The sequence below is a fragment of the Scyliorhinus canicula genome, chromosome 25, assembly GCF_902713615.1.
Source record: "Scyliorhinus canicula chromosome 25, sScyCan1.1, whole genome shotgun sequence".
Taxonomy (NCBI): domain Eukaryota; kingdom Metazoa; phylum Chordata; class Chondrichthyes; order Carcharhiniformes; family Scyliorhinidae; genus Scyliorhinus; species Scyliorhinus canicula.
Window position 1 is genome coordinate 805356 of NC_052170.1, and position 13651 is coordinate 819006.

A 13651-nucleotide genomic window follows, 5' to 3' on the forward strand; every position below is an offset into this window, starting at 1 on the left:
GAACTTCCCACGATCTTCCCACAATAAATGAACCCCCGTGTGAAACACAGCGAGCTGGAGCCCCCAGGCTGATCTGAGTCAGCGGCACACTGCTAACAAATCAGCAGAGGCTGGACAGCATGGCAGCTTGAAGTAAGTGGCAAGCAACACTTGAGCCACTCAAGTGCCAGGTAATGGTCATTTTCCCAACAGAAAGTGTAGGGGAGCCTAGTGGTTAGGTGAATGGGCTGGAAATCCCCACCCCTGGTCTAATGAAGCAGAGATGCATCAAGGGAGCTGGGGGATTTAAATTCTGTTCATTAAGTCAAATGAAACAAAAGCTGGTTTAAGTAATGGTGACGATTAAACTACTGGATTGTTGTAAAAACGCATCTGCTTCACCAAATGGGCAGGAAATCTGCTGTCCCTATCGAGTTGGTCTCCAGTGGCTCAGGTGCTTGGGGCATCCTGAGGTTGTGAAAGGCATTAGTATGTAAATTCAAGACCCTTTTCCTTTTAATTCTTTGACCATAGCTTTGCTCTTGCTCTTCCCAAAACTCTTTAATTTCCTGTGTTGTCGTTCATGTCTTTTCTTGTGAAGCTTGTAACTAGTTAAAGTGCGTTCTTCTACTCCTCCTTGTGTTCTCTGTCCAAAGGCAGGTCTGACCCACACCGGCTGTCTAGCCCATTCCACCACCCCCCCCCCCTCCCTCACTCAAGGAGTCCGAGTTGCTGTGACAATATATACTGTTACATGCATGTTGTAGCAATGGAAAGCGATGGTAGACGCTCCACATAGCTGACCAGGAATCGCTCCCACTCTTACCGCCTGCCGTGAGCATATTCTGAAAGGATTTACAAACTGATACACAATTTGGCCAAAAAGTCCTGGTGTGGGATTTGAACCCGGAGCTTCTGGTTCAGAGGAAGGGACGCTATACATTGTGCCACAAGACCTCCTAAGGTGCACTGTATAAATGTAAATTCTTATTAGATTGAATTGATTAACGCTGACAAGCCCTCACAAGCACGTTATGCACAAAGCCAATATTCATTATGCAACACATTGGTTTTACCGGTATGGTTGTACGGTCTGTGGTCTAATACCATAACCAATAGAATCAAATACATGAATCAAGAGTCTGCTACCATCAATAATGCCTTCAATGCAATTTGTTCACCCAATAAGCTTCAAACTGGGGGCATGGACAGAACTGGGCTGGTTGGGGAAAGAAGGTGCGACATTAGAAAGTTATACTAAATAAATTGATCCTACCCGAAATAGCAAAACTAATAAGGAGGGATTCCTGTGCGCTTTGTACAGCATATTTCCATTCTCCACAACCATCAAACAACTCTCAAAGTTGGAACTTCTTTCTCTTCTGGTATGGTGAGTGATTACTTTTGACTGTAATTATTTCTCACACCTTCAAACGTCTTTTCAAATGACTCATAATGTGGCATTCTGTTCATATCCTGGCTTCTTCCATGATTTTCGTTCCAGTCATTTCGAAAGGTAGGATCTGAAATAGAATATTTGATAACTGTACCATCAGGATTTGTCACATGTATCAAGGTAAGAGATCAATCTTCTCTCACAAATTGCACACCATGACACTACCCTAAGGTTATTGTATTCCTCAGTGCACTGGGGCAATCAGAATGGAAGATCGCGACAGTCTGGATTGATGTTTGTGCTGACAGTGAGCTGGATTATCTTTGGTACCTGTGGCACAAATAGCTGTCTGGGACACAATTCTTTAACTTTCATTTAAGTTGCCTCAAGGAATGGCGTAAATACGGTTTGTGGAGATGGATAATTCCATCGGTCTGACCAGTGCAGATAGATGTCAGTGTAAATGTTTGAAGTCAAAGAGGAAGATGGAAACAGGAAAGAAAACCAAAGAATGCCATGGAGCGGGAGGTAGAAAATAAGGAAAAACAAAATGCATCTGATAGTGTAGACACCATTTGTAGGATCAGGAGATAGCCTAGTATGATAACGGGTCGCACTCTCGTCCACTACTGTGCTTTGCAACAGAGTAACCAGAAGAGGGAGCAATCAAGCGGGGCTGCTTTGTCCTGGATGGTGTCGAGCTTCTTGAGTGTTGGAGCTGCGCTCATCTAGGCAAGTGGGGAGTTTCTATCACAATCTTGACTTGTATCTTGTACATGGTGGACAGGCTTTGGGGAGTCAGGAGATGAGTTACTCTTGGATGGTTCCAGCACAGAAGGTGGCCATTCAACCCATCGTGTCCATGCCGGTCAACAAAGATCTGACTACACTAACCCATTTTCCAGTGCTTGGCCCATAGTCCTGGATCTAATCTCACTGAATTATGGTCGCTATCTCCAAAATTCTCGTTTTCCAACTCTCAGAGCTCATTTCTTTTTTTTTTTAAATTTAGAGTACCCAATTATTTTTTCCAATTAAGGGTCAATTGGAAATCAGGTGGCCAATCCACCTACTCTGCACATTTTTGGGTTGTGGGGGCGAAACCCACGCAGACACGGGGAGAATGTGTAAACTCCACACGGACAGTGACCCAGAGCCGGGATCGAACCTGGGACCTCAGCGCCGTGAGGCAGCTGTGCTAACCACTAGGCCACCGTGATGCCCTTCAGAGCTCATTTCTGAATGAGGTCTAGAATTGCCCCCTCCTTTATTGGGATAAAAAAGTTCTCCTGAATTCAATTTAAGAATTTTACTTCCCACAGGTTGCATGGTGGCGCAGTGGTTAGCACTTTGACTGCGGCGCTGAGGACACGGGATCGATCCCGGCCTGGGCCATTGTCCATGTGGAGTTTGCACATTCTCCCCGTGTCTGCGTGGGTCTCATTCCCACAACCCAAAGATGTGCAGGATAAGTGGATTGGTCACGCTAAATTGACCCTTTTGTTTTTAAATTTAGTGTGGCCAAATTACCTACCCTGCATATCTTTGGGTTGTGGGGGCGAAACCCACGTAGACACGGGGAGAATGTACAAACTCCACACGGACAGTGACCCAGAGCCGGGATCGAACCTGGGACCTCCGTACCATGAGGCAGCAGTGCTAACTACGCTGCCAATGTGCTGCCCCTAAAAATTGACCCTCAGTTGGAAATTCTAAATTTTAAAAAATATTAATTTTACTTCCTCTCTCCCTTGTACTCCAAAACTAGTCCAATTAATATTTAGATAATTAAAATCCCCTACTTCTTTATTATTCCTTCATTTCTGAAATTTAAATACATATTTGACTCTCTATCTGTCCCTCTCTGGCGGCCTATAGTGCACACCAACAGCGTGTTTGTTCCTTTTGTGTTTTTTATTTCTACCCATTTGGCCTGATTTGAAGATCCTTCCAGGATATCATCCTTCCTTACTTCTGTAATTGATGCATAGAATTTACAATGCAGAAGGAGGCCATTGAGCCCATCACTTCTGCACCGGTCCTTGGAAAGAGCACCCTACCTAGGCCCACACCTCCACCCTATCCCCGTACCCAGTAACCCCAGCTAACCTTTTTGGTCACTTAGGGCAATTTAGCGTGACCAATCCATCTAACCTACACATTTTTGGACTGTGGGAGGAAACCGGAGCACCCGGAGGAAACCCACGCAGACACGGGAAGAACGTGCAGACTCCACACAATGAGTGACCCGTGGCCGGAATTGAACCCGGAACCCTGGAGATGTGAGGCAGCAGCGCTAACCACTGTGCCACCGTACTGCAATCTGTATAATTTGTACAGCTATATATCTGTATAATTTATCCAGATTATTCCTGTAGCTCAGTTGGTGGTACTCTGAGAAACGAGGTTGCAGGTTTCATAACCTCACAAGAGTAGCAACAGGGGTAGGCCATTTGGCCCATCATGGCTGATCTGATTGTGGCCGTTGAATCCACTCCTGTCTTTCCCCCATAACCAGTGACTGACTCCCGTTTCAATTAAACACCCGTCTAACTCAGCCTTGAATATACTCTCCTGTCTTCACTGCACTCTGTGGAAGAGAACTCCAATAACTAATGACCCTCTGAGAGAAGAGACTCCTCTTCAACTCCATCTGAAATGGGAGACCTCATATTATCAAACAATGTCCCCTAGTTCTAGATTCCCCTATGAGAGGAAATTGTTCTCAGCATCTACCCTGTCACCCTTTCCAACCTCAGAATCTTGAATGTTTCAATAATGTCTCATTCTTCTGGACTCCAATGAGTAAAGGCTGCTCAATGTTTCTCATAAGACAACATCTTCATTCCCTAAATCAGCCCAATGAACCTTCTCTCAAGTGCTTGTAATGCAAGTAAATCCCTCCTTAAGTAAAGAGACCAAAATTGTACATAATGGACAGGATTCTCAGTTCCAGCGTTTAAGTGCTCCCGCCAGCGGAGAATCAAAACACGTTCATGCTGCCTCTTGGCGTACTGGGGAGACGCAATTCCACCTCTGTAAATAGACTAGCGTGCTGCCCACGCGCTCCTACCCAAGTCCCGATTCCCCAGGTGTGTGATTCGCTGGGGTCGGGAATCCCATTGAGAGGCTGACAAGCTGCAGCAGTTTTTCGGCGCTCCATTCGTCCCAGACTCTCATCCCATCAAGAAGATAACTGCTAAAAACCTGTAAATGAAAATGAAAATCGCTTATTGTCACAAGTAGGCTTCAATGAAGTTACTGTGAAAAGCCCCTAGTCGCCACATTCCGGCAGCTGTTCGGGGAGGCTGATACGGAAATTGAACCGTGCTGCTGGCCTGCCTCGGTCTGCTTTAAAAGCCAGCGATTTAGCCCAGTGTGCTAAACCGCACTTCCTTGATGTGGACATCCACAGGGTGTTGAGGGGAGGACGGACACCCTCTTTCCCAACCAGCTGGCAGCCTCACCAAGAGGACCGGCATGCAATGCAGGAAGAAGATGAACGACCTCCTTCCAGCAGCTCATACAGTTCCACAACTCCTTTGAAGAAAGGGCTTTCAGGGGAGGCCGAGGAATGAGCTGTGACTGACATACTGCTTGCGCCAAAGTGAGAGACCAATGCAACTTTATCCTGATGTCCTATCTCAAGAGAGTCTCCCACAGCCCTGTCCTTCCCAACAGCTGACTCCATGTCCTTTGTCTTCCAAGATTCCCATCGGAACAGAAGACACCAACTTCACAGCATTCCTTTCACCAGCACCATCCACCAGCAGAGAGACTAACACCTCGGTGGGTCACCCTCTGATGTGGACATCAGGTGAGGGCAGGGATTGGACGGTTGGAAGGCTGCCTGATCCCAGGGAACAGCTGCCCCCAAGAAAGATGTTGCGCATATGGAAAAGATGATGCCATCACTGGTGTGGATTCAGAACCAGCGCCTGCAAGTTCAACTGGAGAAGTCCAATCGCCTTCAGGTGCAGGAGATGTGTAGCACCCAGCACAACAATGAAAGGGTGGTGTCTGCAGTGGAAAGCCTAGAACAAGGGGTAAGAGCCATGAGTCAGGACGTCCAAGGCTTGGGGCACACTGTGCTGTCCGTGGCTGATGTGCACAATACGAGGGAGCTGCCACAGGTGGATATGTCCCAGATCCAGATGCGGTGCTCCAGAGCTTGGGAGAAAGGGTTGTGACTGAGGGCATCGAGAACACTGGCCTGGGAGGTTTACTGACCAAACGGAAATGACCGAGGCAATAACGGACACAGCTCACCTCACAAGGAGGCTAACATTAGCACTGCAATAGTTACTGTGAAAATCCCCTAGTTGCCACACTCCGGCGCCTGTCGGGTACATGGAGGGAAAATTCAGAATGTCCAATTCACCTAACACGCATGTCTTTCGGGACTTGTGGGAGGAAACCGGAGCACCCGGAGGAAACCCACACAGACACAGGGAGAACGTGCAGACGCCGCACAGACAGTGACCCAAGACGGGAATGGAACCCGGGTCTCTGGCGCTTTTACGCAACAGTGCTAACCACTGTGCCGCCGTGGTGCCCTGGTACCATACCAGATCCCAGTCCCAGAGCACCATGGTGCGGACAAGGGTGGGTCTCCAGGACTGGCAGCTCCAGATGATGTTGAGACCTCTGGAGCTCACTCTCACTGTCCCTCCATTGCATAGAGGAGCCGGGGGCCAGCGAGCGCCCCGAGGAAGGAGGAAAGAATGGGACCTATCGTGGGGCCTCCTGCAGGAGCGACACTGGAACACTGCAGCCCTTCTGAATCCCACCCTCCTGATACGGACGCATTTGATGGGCAGAACAGACTGACATATCGTCAGCCGTGACACCCGACCGTTGGGTGGGCCCAGCCAGGCCATTGCCCTCCAGTGATCGCTGCCAAGGGCATCATACGGCAGAAGGCGAGACAAGCAGCAGGTTGTCTCCATTCTGATGCGCAATCTGGGTGGAGCATCTAGAAGGAGCAGGAAACCACGGACAATCAGAAAGTTAGATAACACTTAAGTTGGCATGGGTGTACTTGAACAACCTGTAAAAAGGGGAATGGCACCAAATCTGTAAAAATGCACCATTAAACACTTTTCCACTGCCAGTCCGATCTGTCTCTCACTGTTGTCCCATAGGTGGGAAGGTTGGGCTACGGCTGGGTCGAAATCCCACCAGCATCCACCCACAACGAGGTGATAGGCTGGGAACCGCAGTGTGAGACTGTCTAGTATGATGGCATCCCCAGTCTATCAGCCCAAAGCTTGCTCCATCTCATCCCCCCCCCCTCCCCACAAACATAATGTGGCCCATGGGAAATAGAATAGTGCCTTTGTACAGCCATGGATCATCTCGAGCGGGCAGTGGTATGTTATCTAAAAGACAGGTGTCCGAGATAAAGAGGAGTACCAGAGCTCATCTCACAACATGTCATCCTCCATCCTGCAGACAACACCCACAGATACTGCAGCCCAGGACCAACACCCTGAAATGTAACTGATCACCAGAGGTATAGTGAAACCCACTTAATTGCAAATCCTTATGCCAACTTCGAAAAGTGCTATAAAATGGGAATTCCATATAGCAACAAAATCAAACTTAACTCTCAACATTTACTTCTCTGACGTTTGCACAACATCTTATGACAAAGGTGAAGACGTATAAGATCTCAAACATTACAATATCTTTAAAATGTAAAAACAGTGGAGAGGTTTCCGCATGGCCCTACGCCGGTATTGGGATTCCCGATCGGGTGGTGAATGGAGCGCCGAGCTAATGCTCCGGGCAATGCTCCGATCCTCTGCCGGCAGCCTCACCGGGCTACCCGCCCCGCGTTGGCGGGAAGATGCAAACCAGCGATTTGCATCGATTTTCACTTCATCAACAATGGCTGTTCCCACACAACACCCCTTCCCACCTCTTGCTCACCGGCACCAGTGCCTCCAGACCCCACGTTCCTGGTTGTGAGCCGATGCAACCTCTTCCTCCAGGTACAGCCCCAGAAGTGCTCATCGTTTACTATGGCGTTCCTCATGTTGTTGATCTGCTGCTTCTGTCATTGGCTGTGCCCTTCATAAGGATGGTTGTGGAGGTTTTGTGACGCAGTAGATACCACCCCTACCTTTGGGCCGGAAGCTCTGGGTTTGAGTCCCACTCCAGAACTTAATGGCCGCAGAACGTCACCAAACGTCACCACAACGTCGCCAAACCAGATAAATTTTTTTGTTTTATTCATGGGTTGCGGGCATTGCTGGCTTGGCCAGCATTTGTTGCCCATCCCTAATTGCCCTTCTTTCGGATCGGTTGGCAGGACCCCTGCTGCCACCATTAAACTCAGCCCAATTAGTTGAAGCAATATGAACAATGAGTGCAAAATCTAACTTTAATTGAGCGTTTCTAGCTGGGGCACATCTTGATTTACATTCCCTGCAGCCTCTGTTTCCATGTCTTTGAGAGAAGAAATGATTTCTGTGTAAGTCTCCACACTTACTGTGGCAAATTCTTTGGCATATTCATTAGCTTGAGCTAACAACAGGCAGGGATTCTAGGAGCTCTTTTTGTGATTAAATCACACAATGTCTCATCAATATTGGCCATCTTAGTTTCACAGTGGACTTTCAAATCCAGCTTCTCATTTATTTTCCAATTCTTCAAGTTGTGTTTCTATCAGAATTCAAGAAAGTTGAGATTGCAAAATGTCATGCTTCTATATGACTACTATTTCAATCCTCAGGTTCTTCAAACTGTTCAAAATACTCACCTGTCAAAATAGCGACAAGTCGCAACACTTTTTTTGTTTAGCCATTTAGAAATGAACTTTTCATTCCGCCCTCACCCACATCACACCAACAGTGAAATAACCAATCTGATCTTTGGGCACATTGACTACTAAACCAATTATACTGAGAAGTGAAAGTCTGTGGTTCAGAGGTAGCATGCCTTTGACAAAGCAGGGTTCCTAAGCATCACTTTTAAGTAGAAGCAGAAATTGCAGGAGACCATACCTGAAAACTGTGTGCAGTTTTGGTCCCTATATTTATAGAACATAGAACATAGAACAGTACAGCACAGAACAGGCCCTTCGGCCCTCGATGTTGTGCCGAGCAATGATCACCCCACTTAAACCCACGTAACCCGTATACCCGTAACCCAACAATCCCCCCATTAACCTTACACTACGGGCAATTTTAGCATGGCCAATCCACCTAACCCGCACATCTTTGGACTGTGGGAGGAAACCGGAGCACCCGGAGGAAACCCACGCACACACGGGGAGGACGTGCAGACTCCACACAGACAGTGACCCAGCCGGGAATCGAACCTGGGACCCTGGAGCTGTGAAGCATTGATGCTAACCACCATGCTACCGTGAGGCTCCAAGGAATTTAAGGAAGGATATTCTTGCATTCAAGGTAGTGCAGTGAAGGTTCACAAGTTTGGTTCCTGCAACGAGAGGGTTGACCTATGATGGCAGGCTGAGTGAATTAAACTTGCACTGCACTCTCTGGAGTTAAGAAGAATAGGTGGTAATCTCATTGAAACAAGATTCTGAAACAGGGTGGACACTGAGAGGTTCTTTCCCTTGGCTGTGGTCGGAGGGCGGGGGGGGGGGGGGGGGTAATCTAGAACTTTGGGCGCAGCCTCTGAATAAAGGGACATTTATTAGGCCGGAGATCAGGAGAAATGTCTTCACACAGAGGGTTAGGAATATTTGTAATTCCCTACTCCGGAGTGTTGTTGATGTTCCATCGATGAGTATATTTCTCGCCACAGATGCTGCCTAACCGGCTGAGTATTTCCAACATCTGGAACTCCCTCCTCCCTAACAGCACTGTAGGTGTCCCTACATCACAGGGACTGCAGCAGTTCAAGAAGGCAGCGCACCACTACCCTCCACCAGCACAATTAGGCATGGGCAATAAATGCCTGCCTGGCCAGCAAAATGATTAGAATAACATTCTGCTTTCAGTTCAGATTACCAGCATCTGCAGCATTCTGCTTTGCTGGAGTATATTTTACTCTGATTTAGACAGGTCTTTGGAATCTCAGGGAATGAAAGGATATGGTCAGCGGGTGGAAAGTGACATTCAACCATGATCGAATTCAATGGCAGAATCGAGGGGCCACATGATTTATCCTGCTGCTATTGCGTTAAAATAAACTTTTCACAATTGGAAATAAGCAGATTTTTGAAAAGGTTGTGCTACAAGTGGGGCTTACAATTAAAAAAAGATTCAAATAAATGAATACAATTTGATATATTAGAATCTATCTCTTAGATTGCTGCATTTGAAGGTACTTCATAGCATGACATTTACCGCAAACAAAAACATCGCAAAAGCAGCATAATATATTTTTGTCAGAAATACCCCTCAATCATTAGCTTTCTCATGCATTACTCATCATTGAGTGGGAGTTATTCTGTATAATTGATAAAAGAGCCACACTGCTAAAAGCAGCCAATGTCTGAAATCATTGCTGTACACACTGTGGGTATGGAGGACATTGTCTTCACGCCTTGTTCATACATTAACTGATCAGAAACTCTGTACTTTCTCTTCGCTCTTTATTGCCATCTCTAATTTATCCCATTGCCATCTAACCCTACCTTTATTTTTCATTGTTTGCCTAAGTACACATCTTCACACCATTCCGTGCTATCCTCCCTCCCACATTCTGCAATAACTTCTGCTCTTTTTTACTTCTCTCTTCTCTTTACTTAGTTTCATTTGATTTAAGCCTTCAGAACTGAAATATATAGATATTCTAGACCATCCATCACCACGGTTACTCACTGAATAAACTCAAGGTCAGCAATTCACCTCTTACTGATCAACTGTAAAAGCATTGCTAACATCAGAGTGTGAGACATTTGTTTACCATGCAAGCTGGATGCTGAAATAAGAGGCATCAAAACGATGCTGTAGGATAAAGGGGCGTTCGTGGTATAGCATTCAAATTCACGAAGGGGCCTAAGGCCGACACCCTCAGTTCTGAGGGCGGCAGAATAGCACAGTGGTTGGCACGGTTGCTTCACAGCTCCAGGGTCCCGGGTTCGACTCCCGGCTTGGGTCACTGTCTGCGTGGGTCACTGTCTGCGTGGGTTTCCTCCAAGTGCATCGGTTTCCTCCCACAGCCCAAAGATGTGCGGGGGTAGGTGGATTGGCCATGCTAAATTGCCCATTAGTGTCCAAAAACATGTTAAGTGGGTGTTACTGGGTTACGGGGATAGGGTAGATACGTGGGCTTGAGTAGAGTGCTCTTTGTAAGGGCCGTGCAGACTCGATGTGCCAAATGGCCTCCTTCTGAACTGTAAATTCTATGATTCTATGATGAAGTGCCCTGTCTACTCCACAAGGGTAAGGTGTCTCAATACTTTGAGCAGCAGATTTGATCCTGTTACGAAGCAGCTGCCACACGGCTGGTATTCTCCACGAACGGGAGGCTGCCATCAAACCAAAAGGACATTCTGCCGACTGCACAAATGGGTAATGTGCTCAGTGAATTTCAGTGCCGGTGTGATCCAGGTTTGGAGGCCTTGCCTCCCAATGAGTGGCAGATTGTATCAAACAGCTCATCCCTTCAGCTGTTTGCAACGGGCAAAGTACTGCAGGATGAGGCTATTGAGTTGGATGGTCAGCCATGATGGTGATGAATGGTGGAGCAGGCTCAAAGGGCCAAATGGCTCCTCCTGCTCCTATCTTCTATGTATCATTACAGCTTTACAGAAAGAAAATACAACTGAGCATGCATCTGGAGAGAGGGCCAGGTTAACAATAAGATTAACCCAGGTGCTCCTTTCATCTTGCTCCTGTCTGAGATCACACAAAAACATGGATTGAACTCGATATCACCTGCATGGCTTCAAGGTCAAATAAAACGCTGGATTTACCTCATGAGCCTTCAGCACATCCTTGGACAGTTTCCAGTTGGTTCACAGTGGACAATAGTCTGCTGGAAAATAGTCTTTAACCTGCGGCTTCCTTCAGAAATTCTACAATATAGCTCGCCGTAAGCTCGGTGAAGAAATGCACCACCCACCTTCTGTGGTACTGAGTGAGCTTGACAGACCACAGGCCAGATTTTCAAAGGGCGGGCAGCACGGTGGCGCAGTGGGTTAGCCCTGTTGCCTCACGGTGCTGAGGTCCCAGGTTCGATCCCGGCTCTGGGTCACTGTCCGTGTGGAGTTTGCACATTCTCCCCGTGTTTGCGTGGGTTTCACCCCCACAACCCAAAGATGTGCAGGCTAGGTGGATTGGCCACGCTAAATTGCCCCTCAATTGGAAAAAAATTAATTGGGTACTCTAAATTTATAAAAAAAAAAAAAAAGATTTTCAAAGGGCCACAGAATCAGGGACATGGTGCAGGCAGCATTTGAAAACTTTGGTCTAGGAAATCGTTTCGGAATTCTGATGCCTCCGGGATGTCTTGCAATTTTCAAAAGGCCAGTGAGGAATCCGTTCTTTGACAATTAAAAGCGCTTGTTTGGAGCATCTGGTGCAGAATTGAATTTTCAAACTTTATTTCAGCGAACCCGAAAAGTCTGGTACAGGCCAAAGTTTATCAAAAGTTTGTCTCTTTCTTTTTTAAAAATTTAAAGTACCCAATTCATTTGTGTTCCAATTCAGAGGCAATTTTAGTATGGCCAATTCACCTACCCTGCATATCTTTGGGTTGTGGGGTGAAACTCATGTAAACACGGGGAGAATGTGCAAACTCCACACGGATAGTGACCCAGAGCCAGGACTGAACCCCGGTCCTTGGCGTCATGAGGCAGCAGTGCTAACCACTGTGCTGCCATAAGTTTGTCTAATAATAATTATAATCGCTTAATGTCACAAGTAGGCTTCAATGAAGTTATTGTGAAAAGCCCCTAGTCACCACACTCCGGCACTTGTTCAGGGAGGCTGGTACGGGAATTGAACCCGCACTGCTGGCCTTGTTCTGCATTAAAAGCCAGCTGTTTAGCCCACTGTGCTAAACCAGCCGAGGCTTTGAAAATCCAGCCCCACGTGTCTCAAACTCATTTACCATTTTGGGCTAAGTAATCCACAGTCTGTGATCAGACTCGATGGAAATGGAAATCAAAACATTTGAGTGGCCGTTCAGCAAAGCTACTTTCATGTCATGGCAGTCAGCTAAAAATCTGACCCAGCGTCCCTGAGATCAGAAAGTTAAGAAAAAAAGGTTAGGGATCCTGCACCTGATGACTATCGGGTGACTTGCATTTAAAGCATGCATGTGCGTGATTAATAAACCAACCAGAGAACAGGAACTCTAACATCCTCCGAAGCGTGCTTCCGCTCACACAAATGATGAACACGAATTGTACCCCAGTAAAGAGTCAGCACCTTCAGGTGAGGTATATTGAAAAAAAATAGATTCGAAATCTTATTGTAAAGAGCACTGATATTTGTCTATTTGACTATTTTTCCATTCACTGATAGAGCCAGTCTTTTTCTTTTCTCATTTTATTCAAAGTTTACATTTGAAGTTATTTTCTATTCTGCCATAGGTGCACACTTTCCCAAGACCCTCGCAGAACTATCCAGAAAAAGCTACAATCAGGGCTCAGCCCTCATGCCAACCTCTTCCCTCAGATTCACCATGCCTGGTACTGCTCAGGCCAACACTGCCAAAGCTATAACCTGCTATCAATTTTTAATGTTGTGTTATTTCAGAAGTTTAATTATTTAGAGAATGGTGCTTTTCAAACCTTGATATATATGTGGAGAGGCTCCAAATGAAGATTCAGGAATTATTACTTCTCTGGCTCCATCTCTGATAACTTCCTCTTCACCATGATGGACAGAATCTAAAATTATATATTTTAAAACATTCATCAGAATATTTTGTGTAAATTACTTATTGTTTCTCTTATTTTCTAGAAACTCAAATAAGGATGAGGTTTCCAAGTATCAAGATATTGGGCATTAAGGTCTTTATCACCAGTATTTTTAAAGTATTAATTTACGGGATGTTGGCATCGCTGGCTCGTCCAGCATTTATTGTCCAGCCCTAGTTGCCCTTATGTAGGTGGTGATGAGTTGCCATCTTGAAACTCTGAAGTCCCTGAGGGGTAGGTACACCCACTATGCTGTTAGGGAGGGAGTTCCAGGATGTTGCCCCAGTGACAGTGAAGGAATGGTGATATATTTCCAAGTCAGGGTGGTGAGTGACTTGAAGGGAAACCTCCAGGTGGTGGGGTTCCCTGGTATCTGCTGCTTTTGTCCTTTCAGATGGTAGCAGTTGTGGGTTTGGAAGGTTCTG

General features: G+C 46.5%; 1 protein-coding gene across 5 annotated transcripts in view; it reads right to left on the reverse strand.

The window, feature by feature from the left end:
- LOC119957214 (LIM domain-containing protein A-like) overlaps positions 1-13651 on the reverse strand; it is a 49897-nt gene that overhangs the window by 19902 nt on the left and 16344 nt on the right. For 3 of the 5 annotated variants that reach the window (XR_005458766.1, XM_038785041.1, XM_038785037.1), the window contains exons 5-6: positions 13098-13196; positions 1407-1502 (exon numbers count right to left, since the gene is read on the reverse strand). Coding sequence is in view for 4 of the 5 variants with exons in the window: in XM_038785041.1 (XP_038640969.1) it covers positions 1407-1502; positions 13098-13196 (195 nt within the window). In the remaining variant the exon portion in view is untranslated. The remainder of the gene's footprint in view (positions 1-1406; positions 1503-13097; positions 13197-13651) is intronic. The other 2 variants (XM_038785040.1, XM_038785039.1) reach the window with 2 other exon arrangements.